The sequence below is a fragment of the Triplophysa rosa genome, linkage group LG20 (genome assembly GCF_024868665.1).
Source record: "Triplophysa rosa linkage group LG20, Trosa_1v2, whole genome shotgun sequence".
NCBI lineage: Eukaryota > Metazoa > Chordata > Actinopteri > Cypriniformes > Nemacheilidae > Triplophysa > Triplophysa rosa.
Window position 1 is genome coordinate 7928177 of NC_079909.1, and position 26799 is coordinate 7954975.

The window sequence follows — 26799 nt, forward strand, 5'->3', positions numbered from 1 at the left end:
TGCATTTTTTATTGTTTGATATGCAATGACAGCTAATGTAGGCTCGAAGAAAGCAAGTACAGTAGTAGTAGTTGGTAACAAAAAGACTTAAACTCTTCAAGCACCAGGTTTGTTTTACTGCAAATAAGACCTGAAAGTTCAGGACTCAAATAAAATCATTTCTCTATTCTTTAGATTTTGGGCTGATATGTTCACACAGGCTTCACGAGGTTCACCCACACACATGTAGGAGATTGTGGAGGTAGGAGGATACTGATCCAATGACACTTAAGAACACAAATATGAGAGTCCAGAGCCAACATGACTTTCTAAGCTTCCTCCATTATTTTTTATTTTTTAATGAATGTTCTGACATTTACAACCGATTCTGTAGAGTTTCAATGTACGGTACATAAGATGATGTACAGGATTTAATAGCCTTCTTCATTTTAACATGCATGAAAATAACAGGAAGGAATGCTAAAATGGCAGAGATGATCACATTTCTGTGAGATTTATCTATAATTGAACTACACAGCATATAGTGTTTTAACCCATTCATCACTGTTGGAGTTGTATGAGAGTACTAGTTAACCTAACCCGTCTCATAGTGCAGAGCACAGGATCTAACCTGGTTGAAAGTGGAACATGAGTGATAATGTTATCGGCAGAGAGACGCTGATATCCATCTGCAGTTTGTCTGTCTACATACAGTGGGCAGGAATAGAGAGGCAGGGTGGAGGAATTCAAGCTCTCATCATCTGTCCTCTCTTCAACACAAACCCAGAGGGGTGGGAAATAGGAAGGTTTGGTGGAGAACGTGTCTTTAAGAACCCCAGATCCCGGATCCCATAGCGCCCCCTGCAGCTGCAGTCCACACAGGCATACACCATTTTTGGATGGAGGGGATGGCGATGATGTATCTTTAAGCACCTGAGTGACAAAAACAAGATGAATATTTTGCATGTATTCATTGCTGGAGTGTTTGAAAAAGCTTGATTTACCTGGAAATGCAAAGAGAGAACGCTGATTTCTTTCTTTTGGATGCTGGCTACATCTCTGATTAGAGCTACCAGAAAGCCTTGAGGATTCAGAAAGGCAGACAGTTGATAAGCATGAGGTCTGCTTGACTCCTCCCACAAGTATGATCCGAGCAGATCTGCTCGACTCTCAAGACGTGAGAGAGCTGCTGATGTGACATTGACAGGAGTGGAGTTTGTCATGTTATACTTTGCCGGCTGAAAATTGTCCCAAAGCACGAACGACACCAGTTTATACAGAAACTGCCATTCTGTTTGGAGAAACTGACGCAAGTGACTGAGATATGCAGATCCCATGTCCACACCAATGTCGGTTATCTTCTGTCTTAACTTGTCTTGCAATGTTAGTAACCTTTCCCAAGCTTGCTTGTATTCTGGAAGTTCTTGTGGTTGCATTAAAATCCTGGTGTCTTCTCTAATATCTCTATAGATGATCTGTGACTGATGCCGTAGAATGTTCAGTGTCTGACTTTTTAGCTTCATCAGTTCACCTGCCATGTCTGGACTAAAACCCAGAATTATTGGGTCTGTGCTGTCAGTAATGCGTTGAATACGATGACTCAAGCTCTTCAATAGGGACCCAGTTTCTGCAAAATATCAAGGAAATGGTTTTTGAGTATTTGTGTGTAAATAAGTATTAAAGGGACAGTTCACCCATAAATAAAAATTCTGTCTTCATTTACGCACCCTCGAGTTGTTCCAAATCTGCATGAATGTCTTTGTTCTAAGATGAACACAGAGAAAGATATTTGGAAGAATGCTTGTAACCAAACAGTTCTTGGCCACCATTGACTCCCATAGTAGGAAAAAATACAATGGTAGCCAAAGGTGCCACAGAACTGTTTGCTTTCCTACATTCTTCAAAATATCTCCTTTTGTGTTCAACAGAACAAAGAAATGTGCAATACTAATTTTCCTATAGTACTAACCCTAATCAAACAGCAATAAGCACACATTATCTATTCTCTAATCTTATACTTCGATTATAAGACTTTAGCACAGACAGGGTCACATTTTATAATATTTAAATATAAAAACATTTCATCAATATAGTGGTGTTTGCATACCAAAATGTCCTGTACAGCTAATGATATCCACAAGATTGTGAGGACCACGCCCCCATGATGCAGATGACTGTCTGAGGCACACCATAACAACACTTTGCACAGCTACCAGATCAGCAAGGTCTGACACATGCCCACCATACACTAGATGACCTGTGGAGGGAGATCATTCCAAGATCGTTTGACTTGCTTTTATTGTTAGATCAGTTATCTACAGTAAATTGTTCTTTTAGCAATGAGCATATATAGGGCAAGTAATTCCAGAGGGTTCAAAGCAGAAATTTGAAAGTTATATTGCTGTTGAAATACTAATCAATTAAATCTTTTTTTGGGCATACAAACTGCTAATTATGTGTTACCGGCATAACTCCTGTGAGTAGAATGTGCTTCATGTAAACAGTACTTTATGAAGAGTTACATTACATCCTTTTCTGGTATTATACTGAATTTACCAACTTTGTGTGGTCATAAAAGCTAAAATAATGGATTTCAATTAAAAAAAAATGTTTAGGTTAATTTCAAATACAGATAGTCTATTTACACTGAGTTCAAATAACCCGCTATCATGTGTTTCCTCTTCATGTTATGGACTTATGTTACTGCCTGTTTCGGCGTCCCTGTTTTTTCTGTTTTTCTTGGATTACTCTAGTTTCTTGTTTCTTTGTTATTTTTAGGTTGTACTTTGTCTCATGTTTAATAAATCTAACACTGTATGTGGATCCGCTTCCCTGCCTAGTTGTCATCCTCAATGTTACAGAACGACAGACCGACAATGGATCCAGCAGTCCGTTTGGCCCGTCTACACCAAGGTCAAAATTCCCTCGAGGACCATACACAGACTTAACCTAGGTTTAGGGTAAGGTTAGGGGTAGGTGTAAGACTTTAATATCTCAATAAGTTGTCATCATTTTAATAATTTTTATAAATATAATGATTTACACTCTGTTATTATTGCATAATGTTTAATGCACAACACTACATGAGGTGTAAATAGTAACGTTCTCTGCCACTATTATAAGAACCAATAGCATCTAACTACTATTTATACTCAATCCAAAGAAACTACAGATATTTACGGTTAGTGTAAATAGCGTATCGCTAACAAATGCTGCGATTTTCACTTAGTGTAAACAGAATACCTACTGCTATTTAAACTTAGAGTGAATAGCATCTGTTGCTACTTACACTTAGTGCAAATAGCCTCTGCCTTTAAAATAACTGTTAACACAACTTTATTCTTGTTCAAATTATTTTCTGTGGTAACTGATAACAGTTTAAACTACACTTGCATTAAAACCATGCAGAACATTTACAGTACCTGCTATGTACTCTAATGCTTCAGCTGTCTCGCTGCAGTGTTTGCTTATACGGTCATGTGCATCAATCATTGCAAGTAGATCATCTTGAGTCCTACAAAAAGAAATGTTTCGTGTACATTTTTTAGAACACATATCTGTATTTTGCACTGATGTGTGCAGGGGCTGCTAGAACTTGGTAAATCCTCACCAGAGGTAAAGTTGCCCTTGGCCCAGGTGTCTGAATGCTTGTCTCTGCAGCAGGACTGAGTGCAGGACGGCACACTGCTGAAGAGATCTCACTGTGGATTCAGTATGTGCAGGAGAGGAGAAAGTGTCTGATGCAGACAGCGCCTGTCTCACTGAGGACCACAAGACATCCTTCAGGTCCCAGGAGGAATCACACACCAAGTGCAGGGCACTGATCCTAACAGCAGCTGTTTCAGATGATACATTATAAACATCAGTGATTGACTGAATACAGCAGACTCCTCAATTACATCGGGAATGAAATGTACAATTGTACAAATCGGTATCAGGCCCGATACCAAGCTCATGTACTCATGTAGACCGATACCTCACGTGACATACCTGACTTGAAAGTTTGTGACAAGCACATAAAATTGTCTTGTGTTTTGAGGCAGAGTTATTAGTTTCAGTGTGTTGTGCTTGGAAAATTGCCACCTCACCAAAAAAATACAGGTGCAGGCATCGGTATTGGTATCGGTTTCAGCGTGTACCAGGAAAATTGGTACTCAGTCTTTAAAAAATGGTATCGGAGCATCCCTATAAATATTAAGAATGCAACTTTCTCTTACAAGAAACATGCTGTTCGTTTCACATTTAGTTCGATTGCCTGGTCCGAACCCTAGTTTGATTACTCCCCCCGCCCCTGCTGGACTGCGTTCATATTATTATTTATCTTTTGCGTCATCAAGCATGCAGCTGTTTACCCTGTCGGTTGTAACGACGATGCAGGAGAAGGCGGCAAAATGCATAACATTGCTCGCTTCACTTTTATACATTTATGTTTTTGAACCGTTAGTTTTGTTTCCAAAGCTTCAGTACATAACGGCACTTTCATCTGTGAATGTACTGCAAATGCTCTTAAGAACGCTGAAGGCGATCATAAAATGAAATATACAACTCTCTGCTTGGAGCGCGCCAGTCACGCTCATCAGAAAAGTGAGTGAAACACACACAAGCACACATTTTTACCAAATGATACGTCATTAATAGTGATTCACTTCACGATTGCATTCATATCAGCAGCGAAGCGTACTGTAGTTCACATTAACAGCACCCCAGACCTCCCATTTTAAGCGGACTTGGGTACAGTTTGCGGGTGCGCACCTGGGTTCGGAAGACAGCGTTCACATCATCCAAACGATCCAAACTCTAACGTTAATCGAACCCGGGTGTGCACCAAAAGTACTATTGTGAAACCGCCCTTAAATTGAGACTTTTTTCTGTTAATGATAAATTCACTGAACACAAGACATAAAATATAGCTACTTTAGGGTAAACAAATAAAGACCAATGGATGAAGACGAGGTGTCAGCCTTACAGGTATAATTCACCCCAAAATAAAAATTCTGTCATCATTTATTCACCCTCATGGTTCAACACATTTTTTACTGCGGAACACAAAAGAAGATGTTTAAAGAATTGTGTCAGTGGTTTTGTGCTCATACAATGAAAGTCAATGGGGAGCAATGTTGTTTGGGTATCAACATTCTTCAAAATATCATAAAAACGTCAGTCATGCAGGTTTGCAATGACAAGAGGGTGCGTAATGATGAATAAATTTCACAGTTCACAATATGTATTAAAATCGAGGTTTACCTACCAGGGACTGAGTGAGGCTTGTCACCTTTGGTGATGAGCCACAGTCTGAAATTGGGATCCACAGTCTTTCCTGCACTTACACTATTTAAAAAAGGTCCATTTGTCTCCTCATCGGTCGCATGCACTGAGGTTTGAACAGACAGAATACAAGCAAAATGATGATTCAGAAAATAGCTTGGAAGATCTTGCAGATTAAGATGTGGTTATCAGTCACCTTTGCAAGACACTAATTGTGTTAACTTATCAACAACGCTGACATCCCAACCGTCAAGAAGATGACAGTTGTTCAGGACAAGCCAATGTCCATTCTGCACAGCGCTGTCCAGTGCTGAGAGAACAGCATCTCGATGGCAAACAGATCCAAAAGAAATGACATTCACTTCCACCTGTTGACAATTATAACAAGGAAAAAACCGACATATACAGTGCATTATAAATAACGACCACTCTTGAATCACGAGCACCGAGCAAAGATTTATAACTAGAAAACAACAACTAAATCTAAACTAGAAAAAATGACATAAATAAAAAGATCAGTTTGTGTATCAATTAATTGAATGAACAAGCCCAATTTAAAATACAAAAATGGCAAGCCGAATTAGCTTTTAATCATTCTCAGGATATTAATTTTTTATATCAACAATTACATTTTTACTAGTGAAAATGCAATTACTGATATCAAAAATAGTAATTGTTACTAGTAGAAATTCTATTCTTGATATCAAGAATTATAATTTTTACTAGTAAAAATAGAACTGTTGATATCAAAAATGCATATCCTTAGAATGATTAAAAGCTAATTCGGCTTGCCATACCTATTTTGCTATTGAAAATAGACTGTGGTGCATGAACTTCAATCTAAAAACTGAAGTGCACAAAACTAGAACCCTAAACCATTACACCCACTATTCATTTAGTTCTACCTTACCCCCTTCTTGTGTGATTGGTATCGAGCAGCCTCTTGAATCAAGTAGAGAGGATGTACACTCATCTGCGCTTGTTCATTTTTGTTCGGCAGTTGTACAACTACAGGACCTACATTTTTGGACAAAAGTTGGGAGAGCTCTTCTGGACAGCCCATTGGGGGGCCTGTGGCAACAACTGGATGCAAATGACCTTGCGTACAAGCTGCAAGATCTTCCTCCACAGCCGCTAGCCAATTAGGACACAGCGTCTTCCAGAGAATGGCACGCTGCATGGTGGACAAATGCGAGTGAGATTGACAAGGGACGGGTCCAATGACAGTGGATGAAGGAAAGTGCAGGTACTCTTGCCACAGCTTGGATGTACTGATCAGAGATGATACTAGACCCCCGAAGGGTGCAATTGTCTCTAATAGATAGACATCAGCCTGAACGTGTGTTGGAATCCAGCTCGGCAGCTCGGGGACAGACTGTGTGGAGGGAGATAAAAAATGTTCTTTGCTTAATCCTCTGAGGAAAATATCTTGTTCAGCTTCAGAACAGCCCTCACTGTGCACAATAAGCGCAACAGATACCAATAATCTGAGTAATGCTGCATGGCTCTGAAACAAGCAGCATTTATACTGAGAAATCAAATGAGACACAAGTCTGTTGGTAATGTCAGCTATGACTGCTGTGGGTCCATGAATGCTCACGTCTGGGCTCCCCTCTATTAAGGCTGAACGTAAAGTCAAGAGGAAACGGCGTAAAGTGAAAAGATAACAAGGGGAAAGTTGGGCCACGTCCTGCAGAGCGTTGTAAAGGGCTGTGGTGAGGTCTGCTACTCGATGACATTCAGCCATCAGGGATTTGTGCCGATCTATCTCTTGAGACAACTCCTTGATTTTTGCTTCAAGTTTAAGAGAGACACTTTGACATGTGTGCACATGAGGGAGGAACTCAGGATCCTGGAGCAGCGGTGTGGAGGAGTGCATGACATACTCCATCAAGGAAACCTGCAATGATAGTACATTAGTGCAATTAATATTTTATAAGGCATATAGCGTTAAAAAACAGGCTAATAATTCTTAACCACCTCGTTTTGAGAAAGCTTGTGTTTAAGTGTCAGTTTTTCTGTCTGTAATTGGCAGTGCAGTGTCCACACTTCAGAGCGCTCTGACTTCATCAGTTCTGTGAGAATAAGGTCTTGAACTTCACTTGGGCTCAAAGACAGATCGATTATTTGAACCTCATCCAAAAATGAATGGTGAATTTCTAGCAGAAAAATGTGGGGGGAAAGGATACAAACATCAAATAACGAATAAAATACTAATAAAAATAACTAACTTTTGCATCAATTTAAAAAACGTACACTTACACACTGTCTACACCAGACGCGAGCAGCGCAGCGCAGCGCGACATGACACGATAAACCCATTATGAACATGGCTTTTGACGCGTTGCATCGTGCCGCATTCAGTGTGGACAAAATTTTAAATGTGTTCTAATGGGTTCTATTGTCTTTGGTCGCGTCACATCACGCCCAGAGTAGACAGGGTGTTGGGTCCAAAATGTACAAAAATGTTTGCTCCATAGACTAAAATGCAGAAAACAGCATCACGAAAAGGGAAATAGTATACATTTGAAAACCTTGAATTTTCATTAGCGTTAATGTTTTCTTTACATTTTGAACTCTTACTAACATAACAAAAGCAGTTTTGTACAAAATGTATGATTAAATGAAAATGTGAAGTTTTAGTGGGTTTCAATTAGGTGCAACAATTTTGTGTACCTAGTTTAAAAAACATTCATGAAATCAAATTAGAGTCAAATATTACAATTCAAATAAAAGTATGCTGTTTATGCTGTTTTCATGAACACAGCCAAAATACAAAAAAAGGTTTAAACACGATAGGGTTAAAACTAAGAAACAAAGCAAGCTATAGATCTGTTTTAAAACCTAAAAAGCTGCCTAGAAAGCAATTTAAGGTGATCTGAAAACCGTCATCAGACCGGGCCAGTAATCAAAAGTTAGAGACCCTGACCTATGAAAAACACTGAAGCTTGGTGAAAACATCCAAGAAGATCAAAAACATTGTTAATTTAAAAAACTGCAAAACAAAATGTACTGTGTTGTCTTGATTGGTGAAAGTCAAAAGCAAGGTTAATTACAAATATTCAGTATTTTGATCAATGTGAAATATATACAATAATTTCTTGAGTTTTGTTTTCACTTTATATTTTTGTGTGCTGTGTATATGTTTTGCTTTGCATCATTTTACACTTTATTGGAAACAATCTGCAAACAAGTATCTTTGCATTTTTCCCCGAAGTATTCCAAATGAACCATAGTTTCAGTAGCAGAAGGCAATAGCAGCGCTCACTAGAATCTGGAACAGAGCTAATAAGAATTCTGCATCACCAGAAAACATTCATTTTCTAAATAGTTATTGCTTTTTGAAGTATCTGAAATCTCACCATTTATCAGAGCTGGAACTGGGAGGGGAGTGCTCATAAAGAGACGAAAGTCAGGATGAGCAGCTTTGACTGAGCGGCTCTGACTGAGAAAAACAGAAGCTGCCGTTTGAACAAACGGCTGAAGAATCTTTATGTTTGCCATTGCTCGTTCAATATGTGTCACCAGTACACCTAGACCTGCAGTGAATAAAAGTCAAGGTGAGTGTAAATCATCCACAGCGCAGATGTAAAAATGATGAAACTCGAAATCAAATAACATCAAGGTCAGGGAGGAATGCTGCATAGACGACTGACCTTCTTCTGCTCCGTGATTTAGTTTGTCAAGTAACTCTGGATCATCGGCAGAAACTACAAGTCCATATTTATCCTCCCTATGGCATTCTTCTTTACCTCCTATGTAATGATTTAAAGATGAAGTGAATTCTCTCTCTACCGAAAGATATTTCTGAGTTGTAAGAGAACAGGGAGACTGTAATACTGACCTGTAGGAAACAATGTCTGAGAGTTCATTAACTCGTTTTGATGTACATCTGCCAACAGGGGCCAGCGCTGAACCCGCCCAACTCTGTGTCCCCATGATACAACACTTCGAACAAGATCAGAGTAATCTCCAGGAATGAGACACAGATCCAGCCCAAGCACTCGATTCAATGATATTTGATATTCCTTATTCACAGGAATGGGCACACATGTAGAGGTTGTGAGGTTTACATCATGTATGACACCAGTCAGACAAAGTTTGTGCCATTTTTGCAGCAGTTCCTGTCGAACATCTGGCCTAAATGGACCCAAGTATGTTATAGTAGCTGCCAAAATCAGGGCATCGCCTGGAATGTTATGCCAGTCCAAATTTACTCTCTGTAAAAAATAGTTTATTTTTTATTGACATACAGTGTGTACATTGCTTATATAACTGACGAAATGAGATATTTACAGAAAAACTAAGAATTTATTTTGTGGCTATGTCTATGATGTCCTTTATTGTGGACTGTAGACAAACTTTAGTGACCAAAGGTGAACTTACATTTTTTTACAAGTTTGCTTTTTATTCAAATATATTATTAAAGAGTCAAGGTATGCATTATTTCCAGTGCGTTTTTATGCATTTTGTAAATTAGAAAAAAAACCTGATTCTCTCATACACTGTAGTTTTCCCATTTTTTTCAAAGAAAAACCTTAACCAAAGAATAGTTTATTTATTTCAAACCATACACCTCATATTTGATGGTTTAATCTGACCAGAAAGAGGCATTAAAAGCAAATATTTTACAAATATGTTCTCCGGACATCACTTTTGGTCACTGCTGTACTATAACCAGGATTGGGGAGTAACGAACTACATGTAACTGTAACAAAAAAACAGTTTACAGTTACATTTTGTAAAAAATGGGAATACTACCAAGATTACAATAGTTTAATTTAAAGCGAAATAAATCAACATTTTGGCATAAGAACACTTATTTTTGAGAGCTGCTTGATTATAGAACAGCTTTTAATTCAAGGAAATTTGACAGCTCTTTTGTTTTCGAGAAAATGCAAACAACATGGTTCTGCAGTGCAAACTATGCATTCCAGCTATACAAAAATATAATTTCTTTATCAAAGTTTGCAGCTAAATGACATTTATTTAAATAGGTTATCTTTTGCATCGAATATTTTACATTTTGGATCAAATCCTTAATAAATACAGGCAGTTTTTTAATAATTCTTCTTAATCGAAAGTATTTATATATGTGACCTTGAAGGAATCCAAAAGTAATCAGATTACTTTACTTTTTGGTGCTTGGATTGAGTTACTGAATACTTTTTTAATGAAGTAATTTGTAACTGTAATGGAATACATTTTTAAAGTAACCCTCCCAAGTCTGACTATAACAAATATTGTAAACACATTTAATTTGTTCTCGCAAACTTCCAGATTTAATATGAAAGGCATCAACATAGGAAAGAACACTGCAAATGGATCATTGTTATTTACAGTTACCTTTTCTGCTGAATTCCAGTCTTCAATGTGACGTTCTATCAGTTTGAGAGTAGCTGATGACTCCCTCTCATGTTCTTCGGCTGTGCAAAGCTCAAGCTTTAGCAACATCATGTCTTGTCTGTTAAGTTCTAAATGCTTTTCCAGCTCTTGTAGCCTGTCATGCTCTGACATCTCTTGCAGCCTAGAAACCCTCAATCTTGCTCGACTTTCAACCATGAGCTCATCTAAGTCCCGCTTTCGAGCCATCTGAGGGGCCATGCGGTGCTGTACACAAGCATACTGGTAGACAGCTCTTAACCAGCAACACAAAGACTCACAAGCCCGACTTAGATCTCGCACAAAGCTTGGTTGAAAGCTAGGTGCCTGCACAATTTGCCCCAATGTTTTAATCATCTCAGCACTTAATGTAGAGCAGTCAAAAAACTCCAGTTCCTGCAAGTACAGAACAATTAGAAAACATTGTTCAAACCACTTTTGTCCACTTTCATAGGGTTTAGAAGATTACCTCAAAGAAACTAGACTGCATTAAAAGTTGCCTGCTATTTTCCCAACCACGTGAATGGTTGAATAACATGCATATAATATCCATGACTGCGACGACTCCTTCAGGGGGCGTCCTATAGCGACTCACCTCATCCAGGTCAGAGTGACTCAAAGACTGCAGAGCTTCCACAGCTGCCTGGAACAGAGGGCTTACCTGCAAGAAACAGTAAAACAAATGCTATTTCCATGTGTCTTAAATAATGTATCACAATCATGGTAAACAGATGGAGTGTGACCTGTCTAAAAGCATCATGAACTTGCTGCTGAAGTTGACGTGATTGCTTCTCTAGCTGGGAAAGCTGCTTCTCTTCTAGCAAACTCTGGTGGCTGGTTTCTTCCCAGATTTTGTGTGCAGAGTCCAAAGAGTCCTGCAGCTCCTCCAGAAACTACAGTAAATTATACATAAATACACACAATGATATGAAATTATTATATTATTCTGCAATACATTTGGTTTAGATGCTGATCCCTGGCATTGAATTTTGTTGCGTTAGTCCTACCACCAAAATATTTGACTTCGAACACAAACTAAGGGTGACTCAAGAAGTAAAACCCTTGGGCAAGATATATGAGGCAAACATCTGACAAATATGAGAGTTTGCTAAATACTGTAGTACCAGGGGAAGTTCTAGGGTGACTAGAGATCCAGGGATTAGCCCATACACATCCATAAATGTGTAAGAATACACATTTTGCATCTGAAAACATGTGGAAAACGTGAGCCTGCCGCTTTATCGTTTTTTCAAAGTGCTCGGGAGCTTGCGCTGTTGTGGCATCTGCCGTTTCTAAGCAACCATGAGTTGTGCACGTCGTGAAGGTTCCGGCAAAGGATCTATGGATTTTGAGCACTGACGTGCTAGGAATAAAGAGTGTGCCGCACCACATGCGCACCGTGACCGTGTTGCTCTCTATTTGTGCGCTTGCAGCTCGTCTACATTTAAAATAAAGAACTTCCGCATGCAAAAAAACACAAAATGTAAACGGCCCCTAAGTTATTCATACAGGGCATGGTAATAAAAACATTCGGGACTTTACTGAAAACTTTCGGGGCTTCATCCCCCTTAGCCAACCCCTAGCGCCGTCCCTGGCGAATACTAACATATTCCACTGTGTCAAAAACATACCTTCTGTTTTTCTTCACATCTGGCTCTTAAACTCAGAACTTCCTGAGTGTGTCTTTCTGCTGTGTCTGTCATGCCCTTAACACTTGCTAAAACCTTTGCCAACCTAAAATGTAAAGAAAGTGTCTTCAATAAACATTCAAATGCATTAAACACATCAATAAAATTATATGAAATATGTTACATGAAAAAGAAAGTGTTTGACCTCACCGCTTCTCCTGGACTCTGTTTTGCTCAAATAAATGACTGCAGAGATAGAAGTATCGAATCATCAGCTCTATATAGGACTGGGGGCTAAACGGTTGAAAATTAAGATGTGTGACGGCATATTTCACAGCCGATTTATATATTTCTGCCATCATCTGGGAAACGCTAGCCAGTAAGTTATCCTCCTTGGCAACTAGTCAGAAAAGCAATGATACACAGATACAAAAACATTTTTTTTTCCAAATAACAATAATCTTATCAAAATATTATACAGTATTTAATTGATAATTTATTATCAATGTTTTATCTAACAATTAACATATTCAACAGTATTAAACAGATTCACCTGCATTTTTTAACTCAGGTACATGATGATTGTCCTTTAAATGATACAAGGCACTTTCAACCAAAGCCTCAGATGTCCACGGTTGGTAAACTTCTACACAACAACAGAGACTCAAAGCCTTAGAGATGTGCGACTGTAAAGATGATGATTTTTCAGGTTGTGATTCTTTGTTGTCCAAGAGAAGAGGATACAGCAGAAATACATGCATATTGGTTTGGATGGTTTTGAAATGCCTGACAAAAAGAAAAACATATATACAACTTTACCTTGAAAACAAAATTTAATAATGATTTATAATATGTAGTATAAAATGAAGGAAATAAAATGAAATGGTTGCTTATGCCCTACATTTCAAGAACCTCATCATCGTTCAACTGAAAGTGTATTTTCTTCATCCAAGTTTTCATCTTGAGAATCAAGTTCTTCAATTCCTGATCTGAGTAAAGTCCAGGTACGTTTCCATTCCCCATCATTAACAGCAGTTCATTCTTAGCAGCCTGACTGGTATCCTCATGAACCATTACAGCCAATTTTTTTCCATCCACCCCAATTTGACTTCCAATCTCTTTTAATATTTCCTTCAACTTGTTCTCATTTCCGGGATGAAGCTCAATAAGTTGGCATCCTAGTAGACTGGATGCTAGGCGCACCATGGTCTTTCTTCCTGTTTTTCTTGTTGCTCCAAACAGAGCTCCATGTCCACCAGGAATGAAAAACGCTCTGAGAATATGCACAAGCTGATAGACATTCTGATGATGCACAGTCAGTCTGGGGATGTAGTAACTGTTTGCAAACTGTTCCTCTCTCCATTTAATAGCACAAAGTAACTGGTTTACCAGCACATCAGCATCTCTCTCTTGATACACAGCGTTGCGCTTAAAATGATGAAGGATGTTGTTCAATGGCCCACAAAAGTCTGGACCGAAGACAATGTTATGAATGGAAGAAGCTATATCTTGCAGAAGTTGAATAATCATTCTTGGGGTGATCTTTTCACAACTTGTTGAAGGGACATGTTGAGTGAATAACTCTTGCTGAGGTGGACAACTTGTGGAGGGTTCAACTGCAGATTCATATTTATACTCTAATGTCGCTGATTCACTCTTAACATTTTCATCTTTCAATTTGTCCTTACTGTATGAGAATGCGTCCTCTTCATCACCTGAGGTACGTAAGCTAAAGCCGCTTTCTGAAACATGGCTCTCCTCTGTCGGTTCTGACTGAACATCTCTTGTGTCAAGTTCACTGTCTTCTACATGGAAAGGGTTTGAAAGCACTTGTTGTTTCAGATTACATGTGCTTGTAGCAGGTGATTCACCTGTAGGGTTGGATATATCGGCTGGGGGTGTTTGGAATTCGTGACACAATCTGGTTCCAAAATTCTTCTCAGAAACTTTAGCCATAAGTGAAATAAGTTCTTGACATGCCTCATTTGAAGGTAGGCGATCACCAAAGGTCCGCAAACACTCGTGCATCCACAGGCGAGTGATGTTGAGCTCATTGGTTATACCTGGAAGAAATGTGCTAACACCTTGACCACTCTGAAGATTCTTTCGGGCATCAAGCCTTGGCCACCAGAGATACATTCCTTGAAACACTTTATGAATATCATGCAAACAATACATGGTGCTTCGACAGTTCGAAGCAGTAGAGAAATGTTCATGCACAGCAAAGTATACGTCAACAGTTGAAGTGATGATGCAGTTTGCCATATCTGCAACTCTTTGCATGGGCTGTATTGCTTTCAGCCATGGTTGCAATTTTGGAGAATGCACAGAAAACAAAATTTCCAAAGTCATGCTTGGGAGAGCCAAGAGGGTAAACAGTCGAAAGAGACGTGGAGAAATGCGATTGCGAGTGCCTAAATAAGGAATGCTGCAAGTGCTTAGATAATCAATAGCTTTTGATTGAAGCTGCTTAAAGTGGGTGCCGTCAGTAGTCAACATTTCACCTTTTGAAATACTCTGACGCAACACCTCACTTACATCTGCAAAGGGAAAATTGAGAGAGAGCAAAAATTTAACATCTTAAGCCTTTCCTCTTCACATACTGGATGTATGGAAGCTAGCACATAAAGGTTGTATAATAAATAAACATGCTTGTTAAACCATTTTGGTTAACAACTCACCAAATGGTGCTTCATGAAGGTCATCAATGAACATAAGGAAATCTTGTTTCTTTACGGCATCTTTCAAGTTTCTCTGTTGAGAGTTCTGGTATCTCACTCTCTCAAGCACCTTGTGCAAGTCAGAAGGTCGAAGACCCGGACCAGCTGGTAAATGTAAGTGTGGTCTTGCTTGTGATATTAAAGACTTGCATAACATTGTCTTGCCAGAGCCAGATTCTCCCACAAGAAGTGTTGGCTGATGAGCATCCAGTAGCATATCCAGGAGATAAGCATGCCTTTCATACTATGTAAATGAACAACAAGGACCATTTATTTAATCCATGATTTGAAAAATCAGACAAATTAATTCTGATGTTAACAAAAACCATGTGGGAGAGTGGCAGAAAGCAAACCTGAGATACAGATGTGAAGAGCTGTGGACTCTTTCGCTTGTTCCAATTGATGAAATTGGTTGTGTCTCCCATTTCCTCACCAAATTCAAAGAAGTGCTCAAACACTGTGCCATCAGGTGGAGTCTCAACTTTGCAGTGACTTTTATATAAGACCTCTCGTGCAAAAAGATCAAACTGAGGCCAGTGTCTAAAATGAGAACATAACAGATATATTTTTCTATATAACAACCATACAGTACATATGGGCTTAGCATCTACACATTGCACAAATACCTGGTGTGTAAGTGACCTCCAAATCCCCAAATGTAAGCCACAAGGAAAAGGTTTCTTGCTTGCACACCCCACTGAGCAGAGGGAGCCATGGCATCAAAAGAGTGTGGCTTGAGAACTGTGTTACCTTCTTAAGATAGTAGTTTAAAGTAGTATTAGTATTACGATAAAAAATATACCCAAAGTATAATACCAATAGCTCTGTCGGTAAAATCATATAAGAAATCACACCCAGAACATATACATTTATTAATTTTAATAAATGAAGAAAAAGTGAAATTCTACCTGTTGTTTCAGATTGGCTTGAGGTACAGTTTAAGCCTCCTTCCTTTGCAAAATGCTCTAGAAGAGCGTGAAGAATTCTAATTAATGACATCACTTCCTGCAAACTATCTGTTATCCTGGAGGATGGCCTGCCTTCACTTCCAATACTTGCCATCACTGAAAAAAGCTCCTTGTTTCTGAGAAACATGAGAGTGTCTGGGAAAAGGTCTTTAGCCAGGTGATCCCACATCTTTAGAGTAATCCGATCCACATTATATTTACTTGCGAGCACATCCATCTTACTCTTTAACACAGCCTTCCACAGATTCTCTCCTGAAACATACACTAGATTGCCCTGTGTCACTACAGAAGGACTTGAATCACCAAGGTCAGTGATCTCAGACAGTATTTTCAGCTTGCCTCCCGATAACTGAAATTTCTCTCTCGATGAAAGGCACAGATAGGGATTTTCGAGATTACAAAGAGTACTCAAAGAGTCCAACCAAGCAGGCTTGCCTTGTGGATCACCATCCAGCACGATCCATCTTACGCTGTGTATTTGGACATTTTTCTGTTTGCGCCTAGAAACAGGAATAACTGATGGCTGTTCTGTGTGCCTTAATGCTTTGGTGAAAGCTCCATCAAACCAGGAGTTGTTCTGGTCACAGTAACCACCAAAAAACTCTTTGTGGGACAAGGCATTTGGGAATAAAACTTCTGTGCTAACAGATGTCCAACAGGAATGATGTTGGATGTCTGTACCTTTGAGATCATCAGATTCAACCTTTACAGCCTTAGAAAGTTTTTGAAGTGCATTTGCAAGAGCTTGATACAAAGTTGTTTTGCCACTGCCTGCCGCTCCAACTAGAAATACGACATTGGAGAACTTCAAAGCTTGATACAAGATCAACACGCTCTGAAGTATTAGAGCGTCTGCACGAAATCCTCTTTGCTGCAAGTCATCTTTCACTGCATTTTCAAGGATGTTTAGCTCTTTCTCATCAATGAACTGTTGCAGACCTGTAAAGTACTTAGCCTTTGGGAAGATCTCCTCAAATATTGTATGAAACTGTAATGCTCTCTTTGGATCAGAGACAGTATGTTGCATGACTGAAAGAACTCCTTTGATTGATGCCTGCTCCTCCAACTCTTCATTTATAATTGCAATAGCCTGACTGACAGATTTAAATGTGTTGGTTTCTCTCAAACGACATTCGTGATGCAATTGTGTCCCAGATGCAGCAAGCACCTTCTTGAGAAGGACAAGCCAAGAGGTCTGATGACCGTTGACAAAATCAGGAAGACAATGTGAATCCTTAGCTTGGCTAAAGAGAGAGACAAGACGTCGACTTAGGGTAGCTGCTTCAGAGAATCCTAATGAAACCAAAATCACTTCTGCAATCATCTTGTAGTGTGGTTGTACCAACGATACAGGTCTGACAGCAACCCTCAGGTTCTCTGGTATCTCCGTTGAGTACCCTTTTGCCGCAATTGTGATGCATCCATAACTTAACTTGGCCAAAATATTTTTTCCTGCAATAAGACATTCCACCTCATTCGCTATATTGCTCTGCTTTTTGATTGATTCTGATTGACTGAGTTTTGATTTTTGAACTACGGTTAGATGTTGATGAATATCTGTCAGGTGCTGTCCCAACTCAGACAGTGTCCCTTGTTCCATTAAATCTACTGAATCAAACACTAGCCAAGCTCCACTTTGAAGAGCCCCGAGAAGCATTTGGGAAACAATAGAGGAACCTGTGCTTGAGCAACACTTCATGTTTTCCACTTGTCGCCCCAAAGCATATCCCAACTGCACCGCAACATGTTTCTTGCCCGACATGTGAGGTCCACTGATGAAAGCACATTTATAGCTTGACAGAGCAAGGATTATGCCCATACACGCTTTTTCAGTTGAGGGGGTTGTTACCATCATCCAGTTTTCAGGGCTTATGTATTCATAGCCATATGGAAGCTGTGTGCATAAAATGTCAACATAGACAGACTTGTTCACACAGGCTGAATCCTCCTGGGGTGGAAGTAGGTCATCTTGAGTGACATTAGAACTTGGGCTAAGGAAATATTTCATAAGCTTGTGCCATTCAAAAGAAGAATCCAAGTCTACTTTTACTTCAACAAGCCTATCGGTTTGCTGGGAATGCTTCATGGTGAGCATTACCAAAGCCCGCAAAGCATTTATGATGCGTTGGGATGCTAAAGACTCTTCGTCTGAATTTGCTAGGTGGGCTTTCAATTGTTGACACAAATACTGCAGTTTTGAAGTATTTCGGGATTTGACTGGTGCCAGCTTGGCAGCATTTGGGCTATGGAACAACTTCTGGATCATAGTACACCACAAAATCTCCTCCGCCACCATAAGACACTGAAGAGGATACAGAGATATTAGCTGCAGGAGTGAAGGAGGTTTATGAGCTACCTCAAAATCTTTCTTCCTATAATTCCCAATCAAAACAGAGGTGTCCTCACATTCTTCTAGATTTGAACAATGCTGGGCATCTGTGCATTTCAGAATCATCAATTTCATTGCTTGAAGTAACTTTTCCTCAAAGAGTCTAAGCCAAGCCACAGGGTTGAAGTTTGACTCAAGATTGTAAAAGAAGGGAACATGCTCCCTAAAGGTTCCATAAATACCTCGCACCAACACCTGCTCATTACTTAGGTCTGTCAAGTCATGGCTTACATCACGCTCACCATGAACATCAAGCTGCCTCACTCCCCTGAAACATTTCTGAACCAATGGTAAAAGGGAAGAATGAGCTGGGAGTTGCAAGGAGAGAAGTTGCATCACCTCTTCATCACTTAGAAAATAAAGTCTGGGGAACTGGCTTCGTGCTGACTCTAAGATAAAAAGTAACTGACTGGAAATCTCCTCCATTGTTGTGAGTCCGTTTATTAATACAGTATATAGACTTTGCCCCTGGAAATCGTGACTGGCCTCTGTTGTCAACTTCAGTTGAAGAAAGCTTAATACGTGAGGGTCCTTAACTGTGATCCCGATGATGTCTCGAAACATCTTATCCACTGGGTGAAACTTCTCTTGCTACAACAGCGAATAAGTTAGACAAATTAATGAGCTTGACAGAACTACAGCAAACAGCAGAAAGTTATCTAAGGATTACATCTAAGGATTACATTAAAAACTCACCAGCTCATATTGTTCAGTGATGGCAGATGTTTCATTGAATGTTTTACTTAAGAAGATCCATCTGTGCTGAAATCTCTCAAAAATATCAAGCAGTTTATCTGCAAATAGGAAAGAAACCAATACTACTTATTATCCTCATATCAATTCAAAGTCAAAGTCAAAGTCAAAAGTCAAAGTCAAAGTCAAAGTCAAAGTCAAAGTCAAAGTCAAAAGTCAAAGTCAAAGTCAAAGTCAAAGTCAAAGTCAAAAGTCAAAGTCTGCTTTATTGTAAATTCTGCTAAAAGTACATTACAGTACATACATATAGAGGATTGAAATTGTGTTACTCTCAGACCCATGGTGCATACAAATAACACTACACAGAATAAAGAAATATATTTTAAAAAATACATATAAAAACAGATTATTATATATATGTAAAATACAACTATTACAAGCAGTGATATTTAAAAAGAGAAAAAGAAGATTGGTAAGGGAAGACAGAGTGCAAACCCGAGAAATATACAACAGTGCAGATGTGAGGTAGTGCAAAGAGCTTATTAGCCTGTTTAAAGTGACAAAGAGAGCAGGCTTAGTTTAACCTGTCAGAAGAGGTAGTTGAAGAGGGGCAGACCGATGCTGAATGAGTTAGTGAGCAGTCCAATGCTGCATAAAGTGACTAGTGCAGGCCAGTATGTTGGGGGGGAAGGATGTTGAGTCGTATTTTTGGCACAATTGTGCCTGAAAAATATATTGTATAGCTATGAGCTCATGAATATACCCAGCTCCTGTAACAGCGACAGCCAGTGTTTAACTTCTTGTTGCAGATCAGCAATTTGCGGAGAACGTAGGATGTCAGAAACGTTCAGAACACTTTCTTTGACCTGAGCCAAAGTACTCTTTAAACCTGATGTGAGAAGAATAAACTGAATGATAAAGATCAATGGTTGAGATATGTTGCATAGGCATTGGCATTGTACAAGCCTTACCAAGAATAGTGAAGGTTTCACCATCTTTAATGTGATGCTTTGGTGCGCTGAGGTGTGAGACAGAGGAATGGGAAGTATTTTTCTCTTTTGCATCTCCTTCTCGTGGACTCTGCTGTTGCGGCACAGCAATAATGAATCTGGTATGGCGGAAAACGGCTCCTTTCCAATGCCTCTGAAGTGTTTTAAATGTCTGTTCCATATCTGCCTCGGCTATGGCCTCCACATAGATCTGAAAGCCAATGCAAACCCACATCCACAGTTTATTTTAAGCACTGTCACTGATTATTTATACTGATTATTTATTTATTTATGATTATTTATGAAGCCTTTAATAAAGAATGTGAAAGTGCTACTTAACCTTGTTGATTCGATTTTGATTCTCCAGTAGCTCTTTGGACATGAGCTCGCCCAATGTTAATTTCCTTTCTGGATCATACAGCAGGTTGATTTCTGCAAAAACAATAACATTAATGGTTGGATGAATAATATTCTGTATATAAGCTAATAAAGATTTCTACTAGCCCTTCCTGTGCTTTTATCTTAAATGAAATGATAACTCTCTGTGTTTTAAAAACAATCTTACCCTTTGAGATGTTTCTCCAGTGCTTCTGATTCAACATGAGGCTGCTTAGTTTACTCAATACAGGGATTAGCTTGCTAAACCCCTGCAAGGTCTGTAGAGTGTTCTGTAGCACAGCATCATGGGAAGGAATAACTCCTGCGAATGCTTCCGCCTGATGTAGCCATTCACTAATCTTGTCTTGAGCTTTACCCACCACAAACTGCAAGTGTAAAAAACGTAAATGAAGAAAATGTTTCTTCATGAGTTTCTCTGATACAGTGTAGATACAGTACATGCCTTTCTAAACTTTCCAAGCGTCCACTCCTGGATTTGTGTTGAGGATACACTCATCAGCTCCCAGAGTTCTCTTCTTGCTTCAATCTTTTGCTGGGCTTCAGTCACAAAAGTAAGATCCAGTAGTTGTCCTAAAAAAAAAGAAATAAAACAACTACTGACATGAAACCATTCTAATAAAACTACAATATGAGAAATACATAAATCATAAAACATCAATCAGTTACACAGAAGAAGTAAGAAGAGAAGATACTTTGAAGGATGTTGGTAAGGCTCTCCTGATTTTGCCAAGTGGTTGATGTCTTTAGGGCAACATCATGTTGACCCTGGGACGACATTTAAATCAACCAATCAGATTTCAGAAATAAATTTACAGTTTGTTTTAAATTGAATCTTCCAACCAGGATTAGGTGCTTCTAGACCATTGTTTTTCACTTATCATTTCCCTCTGATTTTATGGGTAAGTTATGGTTAGGGTTGGGCTTTGGTGTGGGTTAGGGTTTTATTTATAAAAATATTTACAAAATATGTTGCCCTGAGGACATCAACCACTTGGCAAAATCAGGTCGAGCATGTTCGTAACCAAACAACATTGACCCCCATTGCCTTTCATTGTATCGAAACAAAGAGTCCAAGAGTTTCGTTTTCACCCCTTATGGTTTCACTGGCTCTGCTCTGATTATTCAGTTTTCCAGCAATCACATAGAATTGGCTGCACAATGCATTGAGCTGGATAAGCATTTCCTTGGCATTCTGGTCAGGGTCAAGATAGGGCTCAGATGAAGCTCTTGAAACCAGGTGCTCTAATTTGTTTGCTAATGTTGAGAAGTTGCTGTCCAGTGTATTGACCATTGAAGGAAGCTGGTGAAAAACAATATCTGCAGCCCGTTTCAAAAGCGGAACAAACTGATTCCACAAGTCAGTTATCTGCAAGAAGAGTTAGCTATTAGATTTTGTGACTCAATTTGCAATTCAATTCAATGATCATATCTCTACATGTACCTGCTTCATTAAGAAACCCCCATCTGGAGCCATGTGTGTATAATTTCTTTGCACAGTCTCCTGTAGAGAGAGGAGGTCTTCTAGTCTCTTCTTTAAATCATCTGACATGTTCACACTGTGCTTTACCTGCATGTAATCATGTTGATTAATCTTTAGTTCAGATTAATAGTGCAAGATTGACTGAGTTTTATTGTTGTCGAAGTCAATACCACTTTTGAAAAAGCTGTGAAACTGTCAAAGGTGTTTGGCTCGGACTTCATGACTTCCACAGCTTCTGTCAGCTCAGATGTCAAGTTCTCAGAGCGGGACTGCAAATCTTCACAAAGTAGCTTTTGCACATCCTTATCAATAGTGCTCAACGTGGAACCTACAAACACAAAATCAGCAAAACACACTAGAAGTTATATTAAACACTGATCTGAAAATAACTAGTCCACAGTCTTGTAACATATTTTTATAACCTTTTAAACATACCCATTTCCTCTAGGATGTTGTAGATCTTAACATCGAACAACTTATTTGATGTAGTAAAGGATGATGGCATGCTGTGAACTCTATCCATCCAAAAATGAAGTTTCTTGATAAGCTCCTCATATTTTAGAGAGGAGCATCCTCGCAGAGCCTCCAGAGATGTTGAACCCCACTGGTTAGTGAACAAATGCACATCTGTCAACCAAGAATGGCCCTTACACAGTTGGTTGACCTCTGTATTAGCTTCCTACACAAGAGAATAAAAGTGTCATGAATGTGATTTTGTTCTGTACAATAATAATGCTAATGGAAACTTTTCTATTAAACACATACTGTTAAATAAAGTCACAGTACCTGTGTTATTCTGGCCTGCTCGTTCTGGATTACTTGTGTGCCAGTGTGGACTTTCAAATGCCATTCTAGCAGTCTCCGGGGCAGAGCCTGATAATGGCCTCGCACTCTCTGCGCCTGAACTCTGAGGGATTTCATTTTGACGGGCACAATGGTTTGGGGTGACACTTTAGGCTCCTTTTGGGAGAAAACACTGCCAGCACCTGCTACTTTGGAACCGTTGTCGGTGCAGAAAATACAAAAAACGACGATGTTATGCTATATGTTGTTTATGCTGTATGTTAAAGGGGTCATGTTATAAAGTTTAATTTTATGTTTCTACCCAAAGTGCTAATAGTTTCTTGCACCAAAACTATAATTTAGTTTTTTTTTCTTCAAATGTTCTTCCCAGTTGAAGGATTTAAGATTCTCTTTTGTTACATCAATATATTTTCTTAAAACATATATTTCATGATATGACCTTCTTTAAAAATGTTACAGAAAAACCTTTTCTGCAAAGCATAGTTTTTCTCCCTTTACTAACTTCACTGGTTTCATTTTAAGTTTAATTACCTTCAGGAATAAAAATGAGATTTTCATTAACATTCCGTAATGAACAGTCAGTCACCTGCAGTTTCAGTGTTCCTGCCGGTACATGCTCTGCCGGTACCTGCAGTGAGGTCTTGAGCATCACTGATGAACATAGAACCGCTGGGTAATCTGACTTCAGAATCACGTGACAAACTGCAGGAGTCAAACACCTGTAGATCAAATCAATATTTCAGCATATGCAGGATTCTGACTAAAGGTTAAGGATCTAATGCACATACAGCTATCCGCAAAATAAACCCCGGTGATCCAGAAGGCATCAGCACAAAGCTATTATGGCACTTCCACCTGACTACAATTACTTTGAATGAAAAACTTTTTGTTTCATTTTTAAACATCACTGCAAATGAGTAATGTTTAAAAATAAGAACAGTTAAGTGCTTTTTCCTTTAAAACCACAGTGAATGTTGTTTGTCATTGACGTCTCACCTGAAGGACAGAATTTGGTACTGATAGCAACGCTTCAAGCAAAACCTCCTGGAACAAGTGCAATGGAGGAAAAACTGTGAGCTGACCATCTGCTCCAAATACAATCTCTGCGTGGAAGAGAGCACCCTGTTGCTCCTGATCTCTCTGATGAGTTAAAAAGAAATAATATGTTTAAGAGAGAAGCGGAAACTCAAAAGTTGGGTCTATCTCAAACTCTGTTATGCTGATGAAACTGTTGTTGTGTGGTAGGATTTATTGCATGTTAAAGCAGTCAAATGTTTTCACGTATAGCTTTAAAAATCAAAATTCAATTCAGAGATCAAATCTTTTGCCTTACCTTCAAAACATTGTTTAGGAAGCTGTTGATCTCTTGCTTTGAGATGGTGACAAGGTTTTGAACAATCATGCAGTCAGCTAGAGCATATAGGTTTCCCAGACGCTGAAGGGCTTGTTCGGCCTGGCTGAGTTCTTTCTGGAGGTTTCTGAGGTTGGTAAGCTGAAGGTTTAGTGACTGACTGCTCTGATAAAGCTTTGAATGTTCCACTTCCATCTGGAGTTCTTGATGTACTTGGTAACTTTTATTTTTCGCCTTTGAACATATAGTATGATGTATCTGCATGTTACTAAGGGCACTGTATAACTTATCAACATAAATGATAAATGCACAGCTTTTGTTTATGCGAATGCACAACTAACCATATCCAGTAATGCAGCATGACAATGTAGGAAACTGCTTAGAGAAACTTGAGCTGCCTGGTTCTTTTTCAGCAGTGCAGTTTGGAAATCGAGCAGCGTATAAGTCCTGGAATTGTCTTGTGGTAGCCAACTGACTTTCTTTATCTCCTCAATTAATCTAAGAACATTCAAGTGTTTTAAGATAAGTGAAATGTGTAATATTTTAGCAAAAGACATCTATCACATTTTAATGTAATTCTGAATGTGTCCTAAGGTGAAATATGTTTTCAACAAAAACCTGGATAGTTGTAGTAATGCGTCTCTGAATTGGGGAACTGCCAACAGCAGCTGAGAAGGAAGGGAGTCCGTCCTATGTTTGACAGAAGCTATTTGCACATTCCTGTGCCATCTAAAAAGAAGAAATGTCGTCAGATTGTCAGACAGTGGCTGCTGATATAAGATTTTACAATATGGAACTTTAAAATCGTTAATTATACTGTATAGGTCTGTATAAAGTATAACAAAACTTGGACTGTGAAACGATTAATTGTGTAATCGCATTATGAATAAAAGTTTGTGTTTTTACATACTACATGTCTGTGTACTGTGCATATTAATTTTCCATTTATAAAAACATACAAATACATGCATTTATTTAAGAAAAGTATTAAATAGGTTTTTTTTATTCTGGATGTGATTGATCACGATTAATCGTGAACTAAACATTTCACAGTGTTATTAAAATAAGACAAATCACCTTTTGAAAGTCCTGCGCAGTAAAAAATCTCTGAAAAATGGGATGTGTCTCACAGCTTCCCACAACAGAGACTCTTGATACCAGCCTGCCAGAGTCCACAGCTCAACGCTGCAGCCGTCTTGCACATGTATGACAGTTGTGGGAGAGAAGTTGTAGTAGTCCCTGCCCACTGCACTGTGAGGGACCACGTGCAAGTCATACGGTCTGATATAAGAGCATAGACTTATTTAGCATATCAAACACATATTCACTTTTAAAGAAAGCAACATTCATATCATATCAAATAGCCCACGGCATGAAAACGTGAATAGAAATATCTATGTAATTCCAGGCACCTGTAAGGACCATCTTCAGAAGCCTTCAGAGAGTAAAACTCATGTTCCCCCAGATGTTTTTTCTTGGTTAATATCTCAAACACCTCAGTTCCAGTGAGTGGTTTGGGTTTGAGTTTGCATTTTCGTCTGGTTTTAGCTTTATCCTGTTTGGCTGCGGGCTTCTCATCGTCGACACTTGAAAAACAAATCAGAAAAACAACCATTAAACTGAACGAAGGGAAACAATTGCATAAGGAATGTGTCTGAACTTACTTGAATGTTTGGATGCTCAAGTGCTTAAATAATTTCACAGGTATATCAGCACTAAGTGCTGATGCCACAAAACAGGGTCCTTCGTTCCACACCGACTCTCTGAGTGCCAGTTCAACACCCACCTTTGATACTAACTGAGGCAGTTTAACAACAGACAGATCACTCTGCAATGTAGACTGTGCCCTGATACTAAAGTTGTGAAAAGATGTTGCTTCATTCTTAAATGCTGGTAATGGTGTACAATATTCATGAGATACTTGTTGAACGTGAGGGGATGCAGGATCAAAACTATAATCTGATGAGCGGTCTATTATATTTCCTCTTTTGCTTTGGGTGTTGGCAGGTCTCGAAAAGCTCTTTCCTTGAGCTTCTCTCTTGGGCGATGACATGATTTAAAGCCAGTGGAGTGAATCACAGTGAATCACAGATTCACTGGACCAAGAATTTGGCAAGGATTCACAAAGTCCATATTCTGGAAAGATATCCAATGTTTCATGTTATCCTGGCAAGAAATAAAAGTAATTGATAAAAACGTTGGGTTATTTCACAGGGGCGTAGCTACATGGTGGCCATGGGTGGCAACGGCTACCCCTGAATGATGGATGGCCACCTATCTGGCCACCTCTGTTGTGCGAAGCAGTTTTAAGATGCTTGTGTTTACGGAGTGCTGCGCAGATCATTTAGCGTATGCACTGAAAGTAACGCGAGAACATTACTCTCGCGTTAATATGATGTCATACGCTGACGTACTGACGCAAACAGTCGGAGCGCTATTATCTGAACAGCTGCTAACCTCTTCGCTTCGTGACAGTGTACTGTCTGTGTACCATGGAAGTTCATCGCGTCGCGAGCAGAAGGATCAGGGTAGGGTTGCACCAGCCATTCGTAAGTTCTTTCTTAAACGTGAACGTAAAGTCCACACTAGAGGCTTAGTAACTACTAAATAAACTAATTCACACGAGTAATTTTAGCAAGTAGTCAATGAAGAATTTTTTTTTTTACGTAATTAAAGAAGTGTAGGTACAGTTTAACAGTTTAAGATTAAAAGAAAAACACATACAATCGGTCTTATTGGAAATAATATGCAA

The 26799-nt window shown here is 39.0% G+C and overlaps 1 protein-coding gene across 1 annotated transcript; it reads right to left on the bottom strand.

The window, feature by feature from the left end:
* Nucleotides 1-323: 323 nt before the first annotated feature.
* LOC130571635 (dynein heavy chain domain-containing protein 1) lies at nucleotides 324-26100 on the bottom strand. Its single transcript, XM_057362760.1, has 42 exons — nucleotides 25712-26100; nucleotides 25460-25633; nucleotides 25125-25328; nucleotides 24666-24776; nucleotides 24389-24545; nucleotides 24030-24281; nucleotides 23693-23836; nucleotides 23283-23415; nucleotides 22679-22881; nucleotides 22328-22571; nucleotides 22063-22220; nucleotides 21854-21979; nucleotides 21502-21778; nucleotides 20855-20982; nucleotides 20579-20777; nucleotides 20354-20445; nucleotides 19996-20224; nucleotides 19788-19913; nucleotides 19028-19125; nucleotides 15883-18922; nucleotides 15601-15727; nucleotides 15328-15514; nucleotides 14936-15218; nucleotides 13156-14794; nucleotides 12808-13040; nucleotides 12465-12654; nucleotides 12258-12360; nucleotides 11370-11519; nucleotides 11096-11287; nucleotides 10591-11022; nucleotides 9089-9464; nucleotides 8901-8999; nucleotides 8607-8783; nucleotides 7225-7403; nucleotides 6155-7144; nucleotides 5441-5612; nucleotides 5228-5350; nucleotides 3590-3815; nucleotides 3402-3493; nucleotides 2087-2236; nucleotides 984-1606; nucleotides 324-912 (listed from the first exon to the last, which is right to left on the bottom strand). Exons 1-42 carry the CDS (start codon nucleotides 26098-26100, stop codon nucleotides 541-543), a joined length of 13599 nt encoding a protein of 4532 aa, XP_057218743.1. The 3' UTR covers nucleotides 324-540.
* Between the last annotated feature and the right edge of the window lie 699 nt (nucleotides 26101-26799).